This window comes from Leptonychotes weddellii, chromosome 11 (assembly GCF_054177405.1).
Source record: "Leptonychotes weddellii isolate Sample4059 chromosome 11, ASM5417740v2, whole genome shotgun sequence".
Classification (NCBI taxonomy): Eukaryota; Metazoa; Chordata; class Mammalia; order Carnivora; family Phocidae; genus Leptonychotes; species Leptonychotes weddellii.
In genome coordinates this window covers 32,397,350-32,419,950 of record NC_138379.1, presented here as the reverse complement: position 1 = coordinate 32,419,950, position 22,601 = coordinate 32,397,350, and the positions used below count along the sequence as shown (strand labels likewise).

Genomic DNA, 22,601 nt, shown 5'->3' with positions numbered 1-22,601 from the left:
ATCTACTTTGGTCCTAGACATATATTCTAGGGATATTTCCATGGCTCAAAAAATCTCAGGATAACACTCAGAGCCAATTTGGGAGGCTCAGAAGAGTACTAGTCTCATTAACTTGTAGTCATTCTCTTGGATGTCAAAAGACATTCCTTAGCTTTGCCATATATCTTTTTTTTTTTTTTTTTTTTTTTTTTAAAGATTTTATTTATTTATTTGACAGAGACAGAGACAGCGAGAGCAGGAACACAAGCAGCGGGAAGGGGAGAGGGAGAAGCAGGCTTCCCCCCGAGGAGGGAGCCCGATGTGGGACTCGATCCCAGGACCCCGGGATCATGACCTGAGCCGAAGGCAGACGCCTAACGACTGAGCCACCCAGGCGCCCAGCTTTGCCATATATCTTGATCACTGGACTTCACAGGATGCATCTTAGCTGTCTGCAAATTAGTCGGGGACTTTGCTGTCTTTGAAAATATTCACACAAAGTGTTAGAAGTACTAAGCCAGTTATAATTGAGGATTATTGAACATGGGTGTTGACTCTGGCTGCTGTGGGACCTTGCAAAGGGGTGCTTACTTAAGTGGATTCACGACAATCTGAGCTCTTTCTTCTTCACAGACTTGCAGAATCTAAAATTCAATATTTGTTAGCACACGATCTTAGTGATGAGATCAGGTGAGGCTACTTGCAGAAGACTAATGTATAAGCACATACCAATTCAATAATTTATATGGAGAACTATAACTAGGGATACTTTCATAATTTATATGGAGAACTATAAGGAGAACTATAACTAGGGAAAGCTTCAGGCTTTCCCTGGAGGCACCCTGCATGAAAAACCAAATTAGAGGCCAATTTGGTAAGTATTGGAAAAGATTCTGGAAGGGCAGGTATGATGTCATGATTATGTTGTGTACACAATGCCTACCACTGTCTGGTGTGGATGAGGCTCACAATAAATGTTTGTTGAATATATAAAAGAATAATTTAGAATAAAAGAGGCCTTAGGGGGATGTAATCTGATGGTTTTCAAACATTCCTAAGGTTCTTTTTTTTTTTTTTTCATCCAGCACAATTCTATTTAATGGAGGTGGGCAGCAGGATGTTCCATTATGATTAATTTAGTCCAGGGACCTGTCAACATTAGGTAGAGAAGAAGCCACCATCATTCTTTCGGGAGTAGCCTCCATTGGTGGCTGCAGTGTGAGGGGACACTATGGATCCCTGGATGCTGTGGATAGACTCGTTCTTAGGGTTGATCCAGTGTCTGATGTTAGCTCGGGAAGTGATGGAAGGTGGCGGAGGAGGGGGTAAAAGTTCTCCAGGGAATTGGGTCTTGATGATTCCATGGGTATCCTGGGTGGTCTCCTGGTGTAAGAGTATTTCACTTTTGTTCTTGAATGTCCCTGTGTGGTGGTTGTACAAGGCTGCTAAGCAGAAATCCAGGTCATCCTTTGGTATCTCAGGATCAAAAAAAGAAACATCCCGCCTCATGGAGGTGATTGTGGGAGTTGAGCTGAGCCGACTCCAGGGTTGCTGTTGCTGAGCAAGGTGAGCTGGGTTCTTATATGGCAGTTTCTTGGAAGCCCGGAGTTTTCCCAGGAAGGTATCATCGTTATCCAACGTAGGGTGCTGGAAGGGGTCTCGGGTGAAAGGCATGGTAAAATGCAGAGTGAGCCGCTGGTGTGAGGGATGGGAAACCCGCGCAGCCGCACCCATTCCTAAGGTTCTTGAAGAGGTAATCTAGAAGCCACCTTGGGAGTTAGTGGGCAGGAAGTAGCAAGGGCCTTAGAGCAGCTCCATTTCTATTTATTTCAGAATTTCAGACTCTTACAAAGAAGTAAATTTTGAGAAGTGTTCTACGGATACAAAATATCAGAAGTTAATAATAGAAGATATGATCAATAGTAATGTTTGTCAATAAGGAAACTGAGACCCCCAAATATATATATGTAATTTGTCCGAAGTCCCCCAGCTAGTAAGAGACTAAGCTGGCTCTCAAATTGAAGCTTCCCTTTCCAAGCCTTGACCTGTTTCTTATATGCAACATGCTAATGATTCCCTGGAAATTTGGCCTCTAATTTGCTATGAAGTTCTCCTGTCCATCTCCTGACAATAGCATTTGGCATCTTTCCAGAATTTATTACACCATTTTCATTTTCTTTCTGGGAAGCAACACTTGACATTTAAATCATCACCTTATAAAATTCCCTCCTGCCTCAGTTTTTTTTCCTCTTCCTCCCTGGGCCTCATTCATTCACTTTATTTTTTTAATTCCTTGGACAGCCTCACAGACAAGTTATTTTCCAATATAAAGAGGAAAGGAGGAAGGAAGATGCACTGGACAAGTAGACAGTAAAATCCAGGCAAAAGCTCATTCTAAAACACATCTTCCTTGAAGCATTGTTATCACTGCTATTGTTCATACCATTCTGTCTGTTCCCTTGAGGCACCATCTCCTGCTGATGCTTTAAAGAGTTCAGAATAATCCTAGTGGCTTACTTGCATGTAAAAAATGCAAGCCTTAGCCCAAGAAAAGTATTTCTTGCTCACCTTTTCAGCTAACTGTACAATTGACCTTTCCTTGGAGCTGTACACACTACCTTTCTACCCACAGTTGACTATGAGGATCAGAGAAGTGGAGAGGGTCAGAGATGAAAAGCGCTCTGGGAACCTTGAAATCCAGTTTTATTTTACACATGAAGAGACTGAAACCCAGAGAGGTGGAATAATTTGCTCAAGGCCACACCACTAATTAGTGGCAAAGAACTGTCTCTTGATCCCTGGTCTATGACTCTATTAGCAATAGAAAGTTTATTTTTGCTTCCAGCCCAATGCAGTGCTCTCCAGATGAAACCCTAGTGATAGAGCAGGCTCCCATCTTTACATAGGACCACTGAGTTCCAATGGACCAGATGTGGCACCCAACTAGCTGAAATCCTGAGGGGTACACAAGTGTGGAGCCACGCACGAGTCCAGTGGATATCAGTCAATGTAGAAACACAGCCAGCAGCATCAGGGGCTGAGTTCTCTAGCTGTGGCTGCACCTTGTCACCCCAACTCTGTAGTGACAGTTGACTGAGGCATTAGCAGTGTATTCATCTAGAGAAGACAGAAACAGGCAGTAGAGACTACGGACAGGTGTTCCTCTTATTCCCACTGAAAAGACATGAGCAATGAGTCCTAATCTGGAGGAGTATTTAAAAATTTTTTTTTTTAAGTAGCAAAAAGATTTTATTTTTCCAGGCAAAATCTTGCCTAGAACTCCAGTGCATAAAATGAATAAAAATAACTGCTCTGGTTGAATTTGGGGAGAGAATAAGTTGTCCTCTGAGGCTCCAGGAGGCAACAGAGGTTAGAAATTAATAATCAACAGGAGGAGAACCTGCTGCAGGGAGCAGTTTTAGAAATCTGTGGTGATAATTTTTTTTTTTTTTTAAGATTTTATTTATTTGACAGAGAGACACAGCGAGAGAGGGAACACAAGCAGGGGAGTGGGAGAGGGAGAAGCAGGCTTCCCGCCGAGCAGGGAGCCCGATGCGGGGCTCGATCCCAGGACCCTGGGATCATGACCTGAGCCGAAGGCAGACGCTTAACGACTGAGCCACTCAGGCGCCCCTGTGGTGATAATTTTGGTTTTCATAGTGATTAGAGCAGGGTACTATTCTTATATAGTGGGTAGGAGCCAGGGATGTCAATGTCAGATGTCCTGCAATGTGGAGGATGGCTCTAGACATTGAAGATTATCCCAATATCCTACATGATGGATGTTCCTGGGGAGGAAAAAATTTTCTCTTTCAAAGTTCTTCTAGCTGCTCTAAGAATCAAATTGACATGAAACAGGTTAACAGGAGAAAATCAAACAAAAATTTAATAACATGTGTAACTACTGCATACCTGGGAGAGACCTAGGAAAACTGAGTAACTTACCAAAGTGTCTGAAGTTATCACCTTAAATACCATCTCCAGCTAAAGACAGAAGATGTTGGGGGTGGGGAGTCAGTTATGGGAGGTTACCAGGAAAAGCACGATAAACAAGGGTAAAGTTGTTATGCAGATTTAAGTCCATGCCTTCTCTACTGATAACAGTTTATAGAGATTTGGAGTCATCCTATCTGGTACTAAGGGAAACACCCTTACAAATGGAGGTTTCCCTTATACATGTAAATATCTCTTACAATGGGTACCTTCTCAGTTTTTAGAGCTTCTTTTGTGTCTGCAGTTTCTTAAAAATAACCAGTTTAAAATAAGCAATATGCCAGGGGTGCCTGGGTCACTCAGTCGGTTGGGCATCTGCCTTTGGCTCTGGTCATGGTCCTGGAGTCCTGGGATCAAGCCCCGCATCAGAGCTCTCTGCTCAGTGAGGAGTGATCAAGCCCTGCATCAGAGCTCCCAGCTCAGTGGGGAGTCTGCTTCTTCCTCTGCCCCTCACCCTGCTCATGCTGTCTCTCTCTCTCTCTCTCTCACACACACACACACACACACTCTCTCTCTCTCTCTCTCTCAAATAAATACAGTCTTTAAAAAAAAAAAGCAATATGCTAAAGAGGTATATCTTGGGGTGGCAAAACTCGTCCCCTGCAGTGTGAATATTTCCCCAGATATTCACATAGATAAAAAGGCAGTTTATAAGTAGCTGAGCCTAGAATCCAACCCTATTTTACATATGACAGGCAGTAATTATTACACAGTTTAAATATACATTGCATTTTCCAGAACCTGGGCTAAGTGGGGGAAGAGTGTATTTTTTTTTTTTTTTTTTTAGGAGCTTCACCAGAAGTTCCTTACCAGGCGACTAACAAAAGGGTTAAAATCAAGAGCTTTGGAGCCAGACTGCCTAACTTTGAATCCCAGATGCTGTACATACTAGCTGTGTATGACTTTAGCCAAGTACTTAACCAGTTTGTGTCTCCTTTAGCTATAACTTGGAGACAGTAAAAGTATCTTTCTCTCTTGATGTTGTGAGAATTATTTGAGTCAATAATGTAATGTGCTTATAGCAGTACTTAGCACAAAGTAAGTGCTCTAACTTTATTAGAAAATCCTATCCAAGCATTCTTCTTAATTATGACATATATATGGATATACATATTTATGTCTTCTTAAAAATATCAACTGAAAGAAAAAATGTTGAAAATCAATTGAATGTTGTCTTATTTCACTTAAATATGAACTTAGGAGTAAGCATCTAACTGCTTAATTACAGTTTTCTAGGGTAGCCATCCCAGACTTTTGCATATAATGTATTATAAATTATTTTCTTTTTATATCTTAAATTTAGAGTTTATGCTGATTTTTTTTTTTTTTTAGATTTTATTTATTTATTTGACAGAGAGAGAGAGACAGCGAGAGAGGGAACACAAGCGGGGGAGTGGGAGAGGGAGAAGTGGGCTTCCTGCCGAGCAGGGAGCCCGATGCAGGGCTCGATCCCAGGACCCTGGGATCATGACCCGAGCCGAAGGCAGACGCTTAACGACTGAGCCACCCAGGTGCCCCTTATGCTGATTTTTTTTTTTTAATTTTTTTACAGAATATATGTATAGGTAGTTTAAATTATTTTGAAATTTCATTTCAGGGTAGTAAAGAAAGAATTACAAAATGCTTGTTAGGAACAGAGTACATCAGGTATGATCAGATGGAGAGCTACTGCAGCAGATGAATGAGAAGAATCTGGAACTTGTGAGTTGATATCTAATGAAATCAGAGTTGTTCTGGGTAAAGCTGATAACAAGAGTTTTCTCCAGACCACTTTGTTTCTTCCTAAGTCTGTATATAACCTTTAAGACTTCAGTAAACATAATTTGAAAATAACTCTAGGGCAGAGATGTGTGCGTACTCTCTCTCACTCTCACTCCTTCTCACTATGTCTTAAGTTTCACTGGCAAGCTCCCTAGTAGGCTAAGAAGGGATCAACAATGGAATTGTTCTCAGTGGCATAGCAATTAAGCTAAAAGATTGTTTTATTATTATAAACGATCGCTAATGATTACTTTATGGTAAAACTAGACATTTCTCAAGTTTGTTCAAGAGACAGTTCATCATTTTCAGATTCTCAGAATTTGAAGGAACCGTTAACCAGGTGAGGGTCCATTGCCTGCCACTAACAGTAAGGCAAACACTGACATTGGTTTTGCGACAGAGAAAAAATATTTCATTGCATGGCATCAAACAAGGAGACGGGAGAAAGCTTCTCACATCTGTCTCTCCAAGAATAGGGGAGCTTAGTATCTATGGGACTTTAGAGAGCGGTCAGGCTTTGAGGGTGGATGTAGGTGATTGGAGGTTGGGAGAAGGTGAGGTAAGAGGAACAATACCGTTGTTTCTGCACAGGCACCACCCAGTAACATACTTGTTCATAGTTGTATGTACTAAAGATGGCAGCGCCGATATCACAAACAGGGGAAGAGCTCAGCTTATGTCTTCACTGTGCTTTATTCCTGGTCCCTTATGTGCAACTGCAAGAATTCTTCCTGGTGTGCTCCAGCTTTAGTTAGTCTTTTTTTTTTTTTTTTTTAAATGAGGGTTATTTTATTTTATTTTATTTTTTCAAGATTTTATTTATTTATTTGAGAGAGAGAATGAGAGAGAGAGAGCAGGAGAGGGGGGAGGGTCAGAGGGAGAAGCAGACTCCCTGCCGAGCAGGGAGCCCGATGCGGGACTCGATCCAGGGACTCCAGGATCATGACCTGAGCCAAAGGCAGTCACTTAACCAACTGAGCCACCCAGGCACCCCAGCTTTAGTTAGTCTTATCAGTGGTCTGTTAACTTCTGCACAACCAGTCCATGAAAGAGTTTTCTTAGGGTAGAATGGTCAAGTGTCTATTATCGTGTTGATTTCAGAATAATGCTTTGTTCACTGAATATGACAGGAGTTTTAAGCTGGTTATGGCTTATAATTACTGTTATTCTTGATTCTTAACCACAAGTCATTATCAGTTATATCGATATCAGTTTTGTTTCTTAAGATTTTTTTTGCCTAAACTTACATAGTGATGCTCATTTGTATTATTCGAGACCAATAATTTGCTAATAACAAGATTTTTAGGTACTTGCGTTTCAGTTAAAGTATGAATTGCCTATACCCAATCTCAATTTGCTTCTAAGAGTGGTGAGTTTATATTTGTCCATTCAATAACAACTATCTGAAAAAAAGATGAAGTGGGTTGGATAGAATCTATAGTCCTACCTAAAAGGACCAGGATTGATAACATTTAAGAGACCCTTCTAGACCAGAAAGGTATACCTGGGGGGTAAGGGTGATACAGAGAAGACCCAGGAACCATGATGCCCTGTAGGAAAGGTAGAGAAATTGGATGCCCACCCAGAGACCAGTTCTGTTAATGGAAGTGATTATGTTTTATCTAAAAGCATGCTTGCGGAACACAACAGGCATGCTAAACTGACAGATGAACCCAAATTCTCCTGAGGAATTCTGTCTGGAAATACAGTGAACAGACAGGTCAGATCTGAAATAGCACTTCTTTGCTTTCAGACGCGAGATATTTTTCTGCTGGGAATTCTGGGATTTTTAGCTAGATTCCATTCATCCATGAGCAAGAAAAACAGATATTTCCAGAACTTACCAGGACTGCCAAGGATCTCTATCCTAATAGAAATAGGAGTACAGGTCAGTCAAATTATAAATAAAACTATATGGAATTTTTAGGGGTCTGCTTACTTCCCATCAAAACACATCCAGAACCACTTTTTTTTTTTAAATAGCTCTCCAGAACTATATATCTTATAACTGAAAGTTTATATACTTCGACCAGTGTTTTCCCTGTTTCCCCCACGTTCCAACTCCTGGCAACCAACTTCTGTCTATGAGTTCTACAAGTCTGACATATTTAGGTTCCTCATACAAGTGAGATTGATGTGGTTTTGGAATATAGGTGAGGTTCGGAGCCAACGACCAAGAAAGAATTCTTGAAATGTCTTTGGTGCAAAATGGTTTTATTAAAGCACAGAGACAGGACCTGTGGGCAGAAAGAGCTGCTGCACAGGGGTTGTGAGGGGTGGCTGATTATATACTCAGGAGTTGGGGGAAGTAAGGAAAAGGGAGGTTTCAAAAGAACTTTCATATGTTAAAGAGGACCTACAAGATAATGGAAGCCTTGCCATTGTCAAGTTAAGGTTGTTTACCCCTCTAGCAAGGCATTAACATTAAGACAGTTGGCAGATTCCTGGAAGAATGTCACACATATCCCACCCAGGAGTGGCGGGGGAGGGGAGGGGAGGTTGCAGGGTGTCAGCTTATGCTTTGTCTTCAGCTAGCCTTCTGCTCCCTCATCAAGATCGTGTAGTATTTGTCTTTCTGTATCTAGGTTATTCTATTTAGCATAAGACGAGTAGGCTGGGGAGGAAAATATCTTCCTGTACTTTTTGTTATATATATATATTTTTTTTTTTAAGATTTTATTTATTTATTTTACAGAGAGAGAGAGAAAACAAGTAGGGGGAGCAGCAGAGGGAGAGGGAGAAGCAGGCTCCTCGCTGAGTAGGAAACCCAGTGTGGGGCTCGATCCCAGGAACCTGGGATCATGACCTGAGCCGAAGGCAGACACTGAGCCACCCAGGCGCCTTCCTGTACTCTTTGTTAAAAAAGAGAATTCAGCTGAGTAAATCTGAGATCTAAGTGGATTTACTAAGCAATTAATGAATGATTAAGCATCCCATCTAGCAAGTAGATGCTCCAAGGAGTTGTGCAAAATGGATGTTTTTTTTACAGGAAAGAGGTTGGGCCAGGAGTTATTAGCAAAAGAAAAAAAGGGATTGTTTTAGACAAGATCACCTTCCCTTAGGGGAAAGGCAGGAAGTCTTAATATGCAGATTACCTCATCTTCCTTGGGGGGTGGGGATGAAGAGGGCCCATGTAACAGATTACCTCATTGGTGCTGACCAGAAAATTCCCAATTGATTGGTTTAAAATTCTCCTGGAGAGGTTGAAACTGCAATTAGTCTTGATTTACTATCCTGGAGTCAGGTAACTCCACTTTGGACCTATCCTTTTCTTTTTATACTGTCAAAGTTTTCCTAGTTGGTCTAAGAATCAAATTGACATGAGACAGATTAACAGGAAAAACTTAAAACAAAAATTTAATAACATGTATACCTCCGTACACACGGGAGAGACCCAAGAAAACTGAATGACTCCCTGAAGTGACCAAAGTCATCACCTTAAATACCATCTCCAGCTATAGACATTAGGGGTAGGGAGTCATTTATGGGGGGTTACCAGGAAAAGCACTGTAAACCAGGGTAAAGTAACAACTTTGAGATTTAAGTACATGCCTTCTCTGTTGATAACAGTTTCTAGAGATGTAGAGTCATTCCCCTCTTCCTGGTACTGAGGGAGACACCCTTACAAATGGAGATTGCCCCCATATGTGGAAATATCTCTTATAAAAGGGTAACTTCTCAGTTTCTTTAGCTCCTCTTATGTCTGCAGTTTCTTAAAAATAACGAGTTTAGAATTAGTAATATGCCAAGGAGATATATCATGGGCTGGTAAAATTTGCTTCCCTATAACCAGAAGACCAAATCCTGTGTAATTATAGTACATTTTGTTTTTTTAGTAGATTTTGTATGAGTCCTGGAAGTGAAAATGATTGTTTTGAATGAACTCCACTTGCGAAGGAAGGTTTTACAGAAGTACTTAGTACCCTCCCTCCACTTCAACAGAAAGCCATACAGCCTCACTTGGAAAATGGCCCTTGGGTTTTCATCTAGCTCTAAAATTCTATAATTTCAAAAGAAGTTAGTGAGATTCCTACTAACCCCATTCTGCTTACTGTAATCTTTGCCATAGCTCTTTGTAGTTTGGGGCAGAACCTAGAAAAATGGACTTCACTTCCCATTCCCCTTCACTTGCATTTTAATTAAAATGTGAATTATCTTTACTTTACTTAATTTACTTACTTTACTCATTAAACTAAAGAGAATTTAAGACAGTCTGTATGCCACACATTTTTATAGGCTTAGGGATGCAAAGATAGTGAACCTGATTTCAAGCTGCTTAAGGTCCAGGGCTTTTTTGGTACAGACAAATGAAACATTGATGATAATGCAGTAGAGTAAGCACTTTGGGATAAGTAAGGTGCACTAAGGGACTGGAAGGTGTTGGGTTGAAGCATCTTGAATTCAAAGGCATTGTGAAAGTATAAGTTCCACTGCACTGTTTAAGGAGAGGTTAGATAGATCTTTGTGCATTTGCAGATTGCCAGATTTCTCAAACCCTTTTTAAATTAGACGGGGACACACAGTGGATCTTTCTGAATGCAAGTGTTATCACTGATGACATGTATCATCCCTTCTTTGAGTTCATCTGAAGAGTTTAATGAAGATTAGCATTTGGCTAATGGTTTTCAGCCTTCATCCATAAAAGGCAAACAACTAACATTTACTGATATGCCAGGTACTTGCATATGTGGTTTTCTACATGAACTCATTTAACTTTCACCGCTATGTTATGAGGTAACGACTCTTTTCATTCCCACTTTAGAGAAGGAGAATTGAGGTGAAGAAATGTGCACAGCATGACCAAAGCTGGTACAAAGTAACCTTACCCACTGTGTCTAAAAAAAAATGCATCTAAAATTCAGATATGATCCTATCACTCCAGATTAAAGCCTCAATGGCTCCCTTTGCCTAGGCTCAAAAGGGTAAAATCCACTGTCCTTAGTGTGATATCTCAGGCTTTCTGGTGTGGCCACTTCTCCAGTGTCATCTTTTGCCTTCTCTTGCCTATAATTATGTATTTCAGCCATACATATGGGTCTCCCTTAAACCTCTTTTCATATTTTTGTCTTCATCATTTTCAATTGCCTGATATGTACTTCTCACTGCCCTGCTCTTTGCAGATTTAGCTCCACTGTCACCTCTTCTAGTACATTTCCCCACTAGCTCCAGGTCGGTGGTAGTGCCTGTCCTATACTTGGCAGTCTATGCGTCTTCATGACCGGAACTTGCCACAGTGCACTGACATTCATTTAAGGGTTTCTCCCCTGTAGAGGTTGTGAACTCCTCATGCCTTACTCATTCTGATATTGCCAGCATCTGGCATAGTAATGCAGATGTACATAATAATCACTTCTAAATATTGTCAATAGTCCTCATCATTATATTTAGAAAGGATCAGACCCAAACCTTCTAAAACAGAGCATATATATTTAAAACTACAAAAACTTGCAGAGAAATTCTTCCCAGATTTACAGCTTTGCATTTGCTGGTGTTTGTCATTCCTTGCAGTCAGGAATCTGCAAGGAAAAATGGATCTATACATGAATCACATTGTGTTTCACTCTTTTTTCCTCCTCTTCAGTGGTCTTTTTCTCTATATTTGAAAAATATTACAGGTTTGGAAATTAATTCAGAAGATTTAGAGAAGGTAGCCTGGGGAAAATGAATAAAATTGAGCCTAAGATGAAATTATCAGGCTTGCCACTTTTTCAATCTTGACTATCGGAGTAGACTTTAATAAAACTATTTAGGTCTGTGTTCCTGTCTGATTTATTCTCAGGTCTTTTTGATCCAAAGATCCATGTTTCCTAGCTGGTGAGCTAGAAGCATGATATTTCCCTTAAATGGTAGACTTTAAAGTACTGAAAAGAATTTCAAAGATTAAGTGAATGTGTCATAATATGATAGCTGCCATTTATTGTTTGCTTGCCATGATGAGCGCTTTACATTTCTTGTAACATTTAATAATCACAACAATTCAATGAAGAAGGTGCCATCATTATTCTCATTATAAAATTAAGGAAATGAGGCATGGAGAGCTTAGGACTTGGTCTCAGATCAATGGCTATAAAGAGGCAAACCTGAGACACTAAACCAATTCTGTGTGATTCCCAAGTTCATGGTCTTCATTACTTCACTGAATACACACTTATAGACACGTCCTCCTGCTCAGTGAGGAGCCTGCTTCTCCCTCTCCCTCTGCTGCTCCCCCTACTTGTTCTCTCTCTTTCTGTAAAATAAATAAATAAAATCTTTAAAATATATATATATATATAAAACAAAGAGTACAGGAAGATATTTTCCTCCCCAACCTACTCGTCCTATGCTAAATAGAATAACCTAGATACGGAAAGACACACATACGCGTATGGGAAAAGCCAATAAATTTAGGCTCCTAATTGAGTACTTAAAGCTATAATTGAAATATCAAAAATTTAATTTTTTATTTCATATGAAAAGTCCATGTTGGCTCTGGTCAACAAATAGAAAAGAAACAAGGTTTAAAACACTTACTTTAGCCTGGTCTGAAAGACTATGGCATTCAATCCAGTTCAATTTCAGGAGTGACTTTAGCACTAGAGTCAGTGGGGAGTAAGACTGATGTTTTTTTCCTGATGGCCTTTGAGCTATCTAAGTTCCCAGAAGCAAGACACAAGGCACACTGTCTGGTTTGTTTTGTTTTGTTTCCAAAACTTCTCTGCCCAGCTATGGCTCACTGTTCAGCAATACTTCCAGTCTCCTGAAAAATTCAATTCACTCTTTTCCCTGATTAGCAAACCCCCTTCTCTCTTCAGCTCAGTTCATCATTAGTTTGATTGTATTTCTAGATACCTGAGACACTGTCTGCTTATCAGGTACAACTTGCTTTCCCTTAACCTACATTGTTGAACTTTAAAGATTTGGAGCATTACAACATTATGTTAACTCATGCCACTAAGCACATTACTCTTTGAATTGTTATTGAGTCATAAATCACTCCTTGGCCTTTACCCATTACTAAGTTTCCAGTTAACTATTGAGAGCATATTCTGAGATGCCTCTTGGTAAATAAAACCTTCCTCTACTTGTTTACTTGTCTTGTTATCTCATTATACTGAGGGAAGGAGAAGGATCAGCGTAATATTTGAATCAAGTCAGATGGGTTAGTATGAAAAATTAGGGATCACTTCCTAAGGAAAAAAAATTACAAAGCTTTGCTATTCTTGAACAATATGAAAAATCTATGTTGTTGATATCTGCTGAGGGGAAAGAAGCATTTGAGAAGAAAGAGTCAAATAGGAAATGTTTCTAACAATTCCTTCTTTCTTCCTCCTCCCTTCCTTCCTCTTCTCTCCCTCCCTTTCTTCCATTGAAATCATCCATGTTATTACTAGTTATTAGATGTCTACTATGGATAAAGCACTGTGCAAAGCTCCCAGATATAAAGAATAGGGACACAAAGATTAATCAAACTTAGTCTTAGCCTCAAATTGTTTTTATAATTTTAGGGGAGACAAAACCTACAGAGCAGAAAGGTGACTACAGTCTAAGGTGGGAAGTGTTCAGTGCCATAGAGAGGCACAGGTATGCATATACAAGTTCAGATGAGAATTCTTCCTACTGGGGAATCAGGGAATCTTCATGACTGTGGCACCATTTGAACTGGACTCTTAAAAAAGATAGGAGTGTTGGGATGGGGCCAACATTACAGATGGAGGAACATGGAGGAATGAGAGAAATCTCATGTTTCCGTCATTTCCCTCATTTCTGCCCCATGCCTCTGGGCCTCTAGGCCTGCATTCCTTAGGGCCTAACCTTTTCAGACCCTTTTCCATTCATTTTTCCAGCTGAAAGTCATTTGTTCTGTTTTGGATGAATATTCAGGACCTTCTAGGTGACCAACTACCTAATCTATTGATTTCTCCACACTAAAATATCACTGGTTTTCTATATCATTCATTTACTTATTCATATTTTAACAGGAATTTCTGAGATGTGACCTCAATTTTACACATACAGATTTAGATTATCAGGTACCTGTTATTGTTTTAGGGAAGGAAGGAATATTTTCAGTATTCCCTCAGATTGAAGAGAGCTCTATCCTCATAGCTAACCTGGCATTCTCTTTGTCAAATGTTACTGGGCACAAGAAACCCAGAGCAGGATCTGTTTTTCTTGAGCAAGATAATTTGCTTGTAACGAGTTCAATTATTTGGCAGACAAATGTTTGGGGAAGGGTGGGGGGAGGGAATACAAGGTTTACATGGGTTACCCTGTAGTTTGAAACAAACAAGGCTTAGAAATCTGTTCTTTCTACTAAGTATTAAGAAAACAAATTATCCCTTAAAAGTGGCACCAATCTGTGTTCCAAGAGCCTCATGGCTCAAAGTGTCTGTCCAGGTATTCTAAATGGACGCCTTATTTTACCATGAGGGGATAGGGAAGACAAATAGATATTTCTTAAATTCCTAAGTATTTCTTAAATTTCTTAAATAATATTAGGTACCATGTACTATTTGTAGGATATTTGTCCTTTACAAAATTGCCTTGTGCTCATCATTCCTCTCACATTAAAATGTAATCCCAACCTGAGCCTGTGAGATCCTGCACAATCTGGCCTCTGTTTACCTCTTTGTTCTTCCTCATCTCCTGTCACTATCTCCATGGCTTAAATTGCTTTAGTCACATCAACTTTCTACATAATAATTTAGTTGCTCCCTTGAGGTTTCTGCACTTCTTGTATCTTCTGCCTAGAGGGGTCATCTCTTAGCTTGTGGCTATCATCTTCTGTAGAATAATTGTGGAGATTTTACCACATATAGTAATCATTAATTAATACACCAAATGTATTAACTTTAGCTAAGACTAATAATATTCTCTATTTGACAAAGTTATTTTGTTTCACATCTGTTATCTCAGTTCAATGCATATCTGAGCTGGGAGGCATGTTAGAGACCCAGAGGGGAAAGGAATTCTTGCAGTGTCATGTATGTCCCTGTAGTGGGTCTCCATGTTCTTTCTGATATAACCAGATGCCTTACAGTCTACATATGAAACAAACAAAAGGAAAAAAAAAAAGCTAATAGCAAAATCTATCTTAATGCCCTAAATTTTTCCTTTGCCTCATGTTAACATTTGTCAGAACCAACTTCCTTAAAAGCTCTTCTATTTATTTTATCAATGTTTTTTAATTATGTGAGGACGTGACAGAGCCATATCTCAGTCATTTTAATTGGAAGCATTGGTGTCTAAAGTTGCTCCCTGCTGGGAAAATTTTAATTATGTTCTGCATATCCCCAACCTGAATGGTTCTGTGGTAAATTGTAATGTTGTTCATAGCTATCTGTTTCCTTTCTACCCCTAAGAGGAATACACGTCTGCAGCCTTTGTCACATCACTTACGGTGCCTCCTGTAGGCGCCATTGGCAATACTGACCTTGTGACTTGCTTTGGCCATTAGTATGTGAGTGAATACGATGTAGGTAGCATCCAAGCAGAACCTCCCTGTTACTAGAAGAAGCATGTTGTACAAAGGGGCTGCTCTCTTGTCCCGATGTTCAGAATGGGAAGACAGGTGGAGCAGATTCATAGTAGACCTGGAACAAAGCTTGAATTGACTTGCAGCCTTCATGTAATATGTGTAAGAAACAAATGTTTTATTGTCATTTTGATCTGTTAAGAAATGTTGAATTCATTTGTTAGCATAGCAAAATCTGAGTAATGGAGGTTCAAGAATGTACAGCAAAGAATTACAACAGCTCAAGTTTGAAGATACATCAGAGGTCAGTGAGTTCTGGCCTCTATCCAGTACGGGAGTCACTACCAGAATATCCTACCAGCCATCAAGCCATTCACTGCTTAAAAGTCATCACTCCCAAGAAGCTATCTTATCAACTACTCAAGCATTTTTGAATCTCAGTGTGTCTAAATAATACCTTGATAATGTTGCTACATCTGTGACAGCATCTGAGCTGTACAATTAATTAGTAATAATTTCTTTTTAATTAATTTTTATACTTGAATAAATTTACATAACAAGGATACTTTAGTATCCTTGATAGTTTTGCTTGCCTTAAACAAGATAATTAGGTAAAAATACATACATATATAGATATGAAACAAAATTATTAATTCTAGCTATGCTCTATCAATTCCTATAGCTATGGGCCTTTTTCTCTGTTAACAAGAATTATTAGGAAGGATTAGAAATTGATCCCTACTCCTTGTTAGCAGAAAGATGGAAAAAGAAATTAACAAATGGTAATTTACTGTGTGATTTGGGGCTGTTCAATCTGTGCCTTTTTGTGGGCCATCAGGAAGACACACCAGAAAAAAGAGGATAAAGCAAAAGGAGCATCACTTTCTCAAGGATGGTTAATCAAGAATGAAGCCTTTTCAACAACTTCTTTTATGATAATATATTGATGTCATGGGGATTGACTGATGAAAAGATGATCAAATTCTAATTCTCCTTTTACTTGTATATCATCACCTCTCCCCACATTTCTGTCTTTTTTTCTCCAGGGAAAACCTTTCCAGGTCATTGAACTTTTCCTTGTGTGTTACGCTTTCTGTGACTCTCTGCCAGTCTCCCTCTCCTGGCTATCTTCTTGTTGGTTCCTTTACCCTGGTGCAAAAGGGAGCAGAACTCAATTTTGAACAATTGAATTGGTCTGGAAACCTCTTGTGTAAAATTCACTTTTTTTTTTTTTTTTGTCTCCCAAATTTAATTAGGGACATAATGGGAGACTTTGGAAAATAACAAATGACAAATAACTGATTCTCTCTGGTACAATGCCAAAAATCCTTCCCTTTCTGAAATAGAAGTTTTCCTGAAGCTTTTACTAGAAGCTTTGGATCAGTAGAATTTTAAGCTGTCCTATACCCAGCACTAGTTTTATTTTAACCATTCCATTACCAAGACAGCATCAAGGCTGCTGTTCCTACAAATTGCCTTCCTGTTCCCATTCAAGAAAAAATGCAAATCAGTCAAGTAAGAGATTGTAGCAGCAGGACCTAGTAAAATAGAGTAGGGAAGTAGCACAGTTTCACTGTCAGGGAAGAACCTGTCACGCAACCTGGCAGACTCTTTTGTAAGTAAAGCTATTAGACACTCCATTTGGCATGACAGTGTCAGCCACAGACAGTGTCAGCTGAATTGTCACACTTCTCTAGCAAAAAAATCCTGGGCAGTAATTCCTTGAGTTAAAATAGCCTTCAGACCTCTCTGGCTACCAGGAATTTAACTGGACTGCTCTGCAATGAATGCCTGATTAAAGCTCCCCTGTGTGTGCAGTGGGAAGGAGTGCATTCTTCACCTCCACAAATTGCTCATTAGTATTATACGTGTGCCTAACCAGTACCACTGAAGTGGAGGGAAATAAGCAGTTTGGCCAATTAAAATGTGAAGTGCTCAGTTCCCCTCAAATGGCTTTATTTTAGTATTTTCCTTAATATTTCCCTCCTAAGCCAAGTAGAGTGATATGAATAGTTAGGGAAATATTCCTTAAACTGATTTTCTACTGTTGTGTCTTGCTGCCTTTTACTACTACTTCATAGATGCTTTTCTGAATCCTGGCTCTATGGTCTTGGACAGATCTACCTGTCCCTTAACTTCTTCCAGCCTTAGTTTATTCCTCAGTAAAAGGGGAATTTATGATGACTTACTCCAAAGGCAATTGTAAATATTCACTGAGATGACAAGTGAAAGATCCCTGAGTTACTGCCTAGCACATAGTAAGTGCTCAATAAATGGTGTTTAAATCAGAATCAGACCATACAAAATATTAAATTGTGTTCCTCTAATGTGAATGCCTTACAGGTGAAGTCTGTCTTGATTCAAAGAGCCTATAAGTCCAGGTACAAAGACCCCTTCATAAAGAACTTATGTGCATTATTCATCATTTCTATTCATACAGGACTTAATGGCTGTGGGAGAGAACTCAGAAAAGAACAGTGAAAATGATGAAAGGTCCATAAGGTCATTGCTCTGAGGATAAGGTTAGAGGAGATAGGTTCTTGAATCTGGGTGGGTGAAGATTGCAGCATGACTTAATAATGGTCTTCAAGCATGATTGATGTCAGTAACTGAAAGAGTAATGGAAGGGTTGTATTAAAGTGGAAACATATCTTTATCACTCTCCCAAGACCTGCTGGATATTTCCTAAGAGTGCAAGCAGATGAAATAGATTCCTCTTGCTAACAGTAGTAGACACTGAGGCTGGAGTCAAGGAGAAAACTCCCTTGCCTTTGTACTTGTCAGAGGCAGGATCTGGATGGCTGGTGGCTGGGTATTTTTGAGAATGTTCTGCCTCATGGACTTTAGACAATTTCATGACATCTATCTACATACTGTGATCTTGCCTCTTAATCTGGGCTAAGCCCCCGATGCCCATAACAGTGCTTGACTCACAGTGAATGTGTGACAAGTGTCTGCTAAAGAGCTTTTCCTTTTGTCTTTTGAAAAATGGAGATACTATGCTACCCTTAGGTTGATGCACATGACACATACCAACATGACAAATACTAGCTTGCTTTATAGAAATTATTGTAGTGGTGGTAGTAGGAGGACAAATTGCATGTTAGGAACTGGATAACTTTTGTTTTCACCAAATGATGAACTCCATGAGGGCAGGTTGCTTACTCTCCAGTGTTCGAGCTCAGTGGCCCTCAATCATGGTTGTATTTTAGAATTTTCTGGGGAGCTTTAACATAAACTCTGAAGCCAGAGACTCAAACCAGACTATTGGAATCCAAATCTCTGGGTAAGGTGCAAGGGCACTGCTGTTTTTTGTAAGGTACAGTCAGGCTTGTGAATTGTTATTCTAGCTGAATGCAAAAACAGAACTAGAGGAGAGTAGTGGGCAGATAGCTAGTATGCGTTATAGTCCTTATCTCAAAAATTGGGACCTCTTGAAAGTTCCAGAACCATGCTGAAAAGAATAAAAGTGTAGTTTATTTAGAGTACATTGGAATTTTTTTCTTATCCTCTTTTAACACTGACTCTCCATGGAAGAGGGACACCGGAAGGTTCAAGGTGGTCTCCAACTTTTGTTTTTTACACCCTAACATTTTAACTCATCTCTCATATAGATGATAAAAACTGATTCTTTTAAATCTGTACAAGGGAGGAAGGTTTTTGACACCCATCTTTTACAGAGTCTTATACACTTCTTGACTTTTATGCCAAACATCTCCAACAAAGATGTAAACATCTCCTATGTTCTGGAACTAGGAGCAACGACTTATGTTGAGGGTATTCCATTACCTAATTTTATATGCTAGGGAGATATCTGAATGTCTACTAGGGCCACAAAATTCTGTAGACCATCCTGATATGGATGGTTAATATCTGGAGAATCTTAAAGGATGAATCAACATTTAACAAACAAATACCCCATATTGGATGTTCAAAATAATTAGTACAATATTTAAGAAGAGTAAAAGAAGTCTGCCTGCAGCTCTGGTATTTGGATCATTCCGTCTTAAAATAATTATCAAAATTTTGGCAGTGAGGGGAAAGGGAGAGCTGTTCTTTCCACTCCTTCTTGTCCTCATGATTTCCTTAGAATGTGACCAAGCTTGTCACAAGGGTTAGTTACTAGGTAGAAGAACAGTTACTTAAGAATCTAATACCTCTTCCATGAAAAACACTGCTTAGTTGCAATTTACCCCTGCTAGATTGTGTGGTGTCTTTTTACCTCAGGAACATGTTATTTTTAGAGGATTATCATTAAATGAAAACAGAAGAAAACAAAATTGTCATACAACTTTTAAGCATCAGAAAATTCACTTCAGTATACCCCTGGGTTTATAGATCCCAATTGATGAATGGTGGCTGGCTTTATTATGTTTCCTGTTAGGCTTCTATAATGTGTGTAGAGAGTAAAAGAATGCCTGCCCCTACCTTTCCAGCACTCTGTCCAGCAATTCTAATAAGTAGCTGTAGGACAGCTGTTCGGTACTGATGGCCCAAGTGAAAGCCAGATTCAAGTGCCTTTGAAAATAAGATCAAATTAACCTTTTGTTAGTGTACAAGAACTCCACTTGTTTAATTACTTAGAGGCTAAATCACTTTAGCACAAGTGTGGTTGGAAGGGCTGCTTCCAGGTAAAGCCAGTGTTTTCCGTGCATTACGCCATACTTCCGAAAAAAAAAAAAAGTAGCAAAAATTTCTTGTTTGAGGCACATGCCAATATATGCTTCCTACAATGTACACCTTCAACAACCTACTGAATGAATTGTTACACGGGGTTATTTGTGTTTATCCACTTAAATGTAAGTCTGAATCTCTCAAGTACAATGATCTAAATACTGTCAGAAGCAGAGGTGTTGCTTTGGGCAGTAATTTACCAACTGGTTTAGCTACTAGGTCAAATGGCTAGTAAGCCAATTCTGCTCAAAGTATCAAGATTTTTAAAAGCCTTCACACCTTTGGAGTCAGGATTCAGTTTGCAAGAGAGTATCCTTGGGAAACAGTATAAACTAGGATTTATATGGAAAATGTGTCTTGTGCGGCTAGTCATTAATCAAAAGAGAACAAATGAAAAGTAACCAGGTGTTTTTTAGCATTAGGCAAAATGAAGTAAATTAGGATGCCCAAATAATGAAATATTGTATGATCATCATATTTTGATATAAGTAACAGAAGTATGAAATGGAATATATGGCATGTACCCTCATTATAAAAGAATGCATACAAATGTTAATAGTTGCCTTGGGTAGTGGAATTTAAGGGTGATTTTCTCCCTGTTACTTTTTTTGTTATATAAATATCCAAGCTTTCTACACTTTTTCTTCCATGATGTAAATGGTCCTCTTACTTTTTTTCCTAAAACAGCAACAAGGAAGAAAACACTTGCTGATACAACAAATTCAAACATAAGCACCTAAGGAGAAAAATAAAATTCATTTCCCTACACCCTGAGAAACCACCCTCATTTTTTTTTTTTCCATATAGTCAGACATGTGCTATATACTTTTTTTTTAGAAGGTATTTATAATGCTGGGTTATGCTGGGTAACTTTTTTTTTTTTGAGTATTTTTTTTTAATTCCCCCCCCGCTTTTTTTTTCACATTTTCCTATAGCTGGACCTCCTTCCCATGTAACCACCTAATATACACAGTTGCAACATATACTTCAAGATTATGTAGGTAGAAGTTCGTGTTTATATACCTATGTTTGTATTATGTACATACATATGTATGTATGTGTGTAGCATGTGATATCTATGTCCATATAACCTATGTAAGCATATATTTACAAATGTATGAATATCAATATGAAATGGACAGTATTCAACTGCTTTTGACTTAGAAAAATGCCAGATTCATATGATATATTCTTCAAGTTAATAGATTCATTCATTTTAAAGGTATTAAATGACATTCCATGGTGTGGACAAACCAGTTTACTCAGTCTTTGCCTTATTGAAACCATTCACTTTGTTCTCAGTAAAAGCAATGGTCCAGTAATCATCATTTTATATATATTGTGAATACACAGTGCTTTTTATACCTAAGTGATATATTTTGTGTGTGATAGAGACGTTTACCAGAGCTATTTACATATATAATTAACAAAGACATTTTAAATTATTTTCTCTGGTATTTATAAAACTTTTAATTTTGTCCTTTTTTGGCTAAAATGTAAAAAAAAAATCCTACTAAATAATAATGATAGTGGTCTTGTCTGACTTTTTTTTATTTTTTTAACAAATCTCTTTATCCTTTGAGATTGCTGTTGCTGTTTTTTAGTAGATAGACTTTAGCATAGCTAGGTTGTTTTCTAATTCTATTTTGTCTAGAGTTTTTATTTGGGATAGTTACCAAATTTTCTCAAATGTCTTTTAAGCATTTATTGTTTTAAAATATTCTTACAAAACAGCATTTGTAATGCATAAATGTGTTGGGAGGCGTGTAAAGTGAACATTTGTGAATAAACCATCCAACTTAAAAAGAACAACATTACCCATAATTTGAAGTTATCTTATTCTTGCTCATTGCTCACTACTCTATCCTTTTGTCCCTTATCCTTGGGTGCAAAGTCTTTCCAGAATTGCATATTTATTATTCCCTTGCATTTAAAAATAGATAATTTTAACCCCAATGCACAGACAAATAAATATAGGTTTTTACTGGTTTTTGAGCTTTAGAAAAATGACATCATACTATATATTTTGGAAACTAGGCGCACATCCTGCCACCTGGTAATCCTGTTCTTTGGTTTTTCGTAAAGAGGCATTTACCAATATGTGTACTAGAGACATGTAAGACCTATCTCCTCAATATTATTTATAATGGCAATAATCTGGAAGCAGTCTAAATATTCATTAATGGAAGAATAGATGATTAACGTATGGTATATTCATACCATGTAATATTAGAAATTAATAGTAATTAATGCTAATGTAATTATTATAAATAAACAACAGGTATTTCCAATAACATGGATGAATGTTATAAACATACTTTTCATTGAAAATAAGCAAGTCATACAAGTCTGCGTCTGTTGATTCTCTCTCATAATGTACTGAGGTGGAAGACTGTTGATTCTTTATTAGTGATGTTGAATCATCTTTTTTATTCTTTGAATCAGTCCACCTTATTCATACTGTATTCTCTTCTTTTTAAAAACTTTTAAAAACATCTTTGTTGAGATATAATTCAAATACCGTGAAATTCCCTTTATAATGTTTATAAGTCAGTGGATTTTTCGTATAGTCACAAAGTTGTGCAACCATTACCTATTTCTTATTTTAGATTATCTTTATCACCCCAAAAAGAAACCGCAAATCTGTTAAGCAGTCACTTCCATAACCCCTTCACCTCAACCTCTGACAAACATTACACTACTTTCTGGCTCTCTGGATTTGCCTAGTCTGTTATTC

At 38.4% G+C, this 22,601-nt stretch overlaps 2 protein-coding genes across 3 annotated transcripts in view; one reads left to right on the top strand and one right to left on the bottom strand.

Annotated features, from left to right (window-relative positions):
- NELL1 (neural EGFL like 1) overlaps positions 1–22,601 on the top strand; it is a 794,543-nt gene that overhangs the window by 666,051 nt on the left and 105,891 nt on the right. The window lies entirely within an intron of this gene.
- On the bottom strand, positions 1,062–1,703 carry LOC102744432 (cilia- and flagella-associated protein 276-like). Its single transcript, XM_081797426.1, has one exon. It carries the CDS (start codon positions 1,651–1,653, stop codon positions 1,138–1,140), a length of 516 nt encoding a protein of 171 aa, XP_081653552.1. The 5' UTR covers positions 1,654–1,703; the 3' UTR covers positions 1,062–1,137.

Excerpts from the sequence above, each read along its gene's own strand:
- LOC102744432 (XM_081797426.1), bottom strand. The coding sequence starts at position 1,653 with ATGCCTTTCACCCGAGACCCCTTCCAGCACCCTACGTTGGATAACGAT.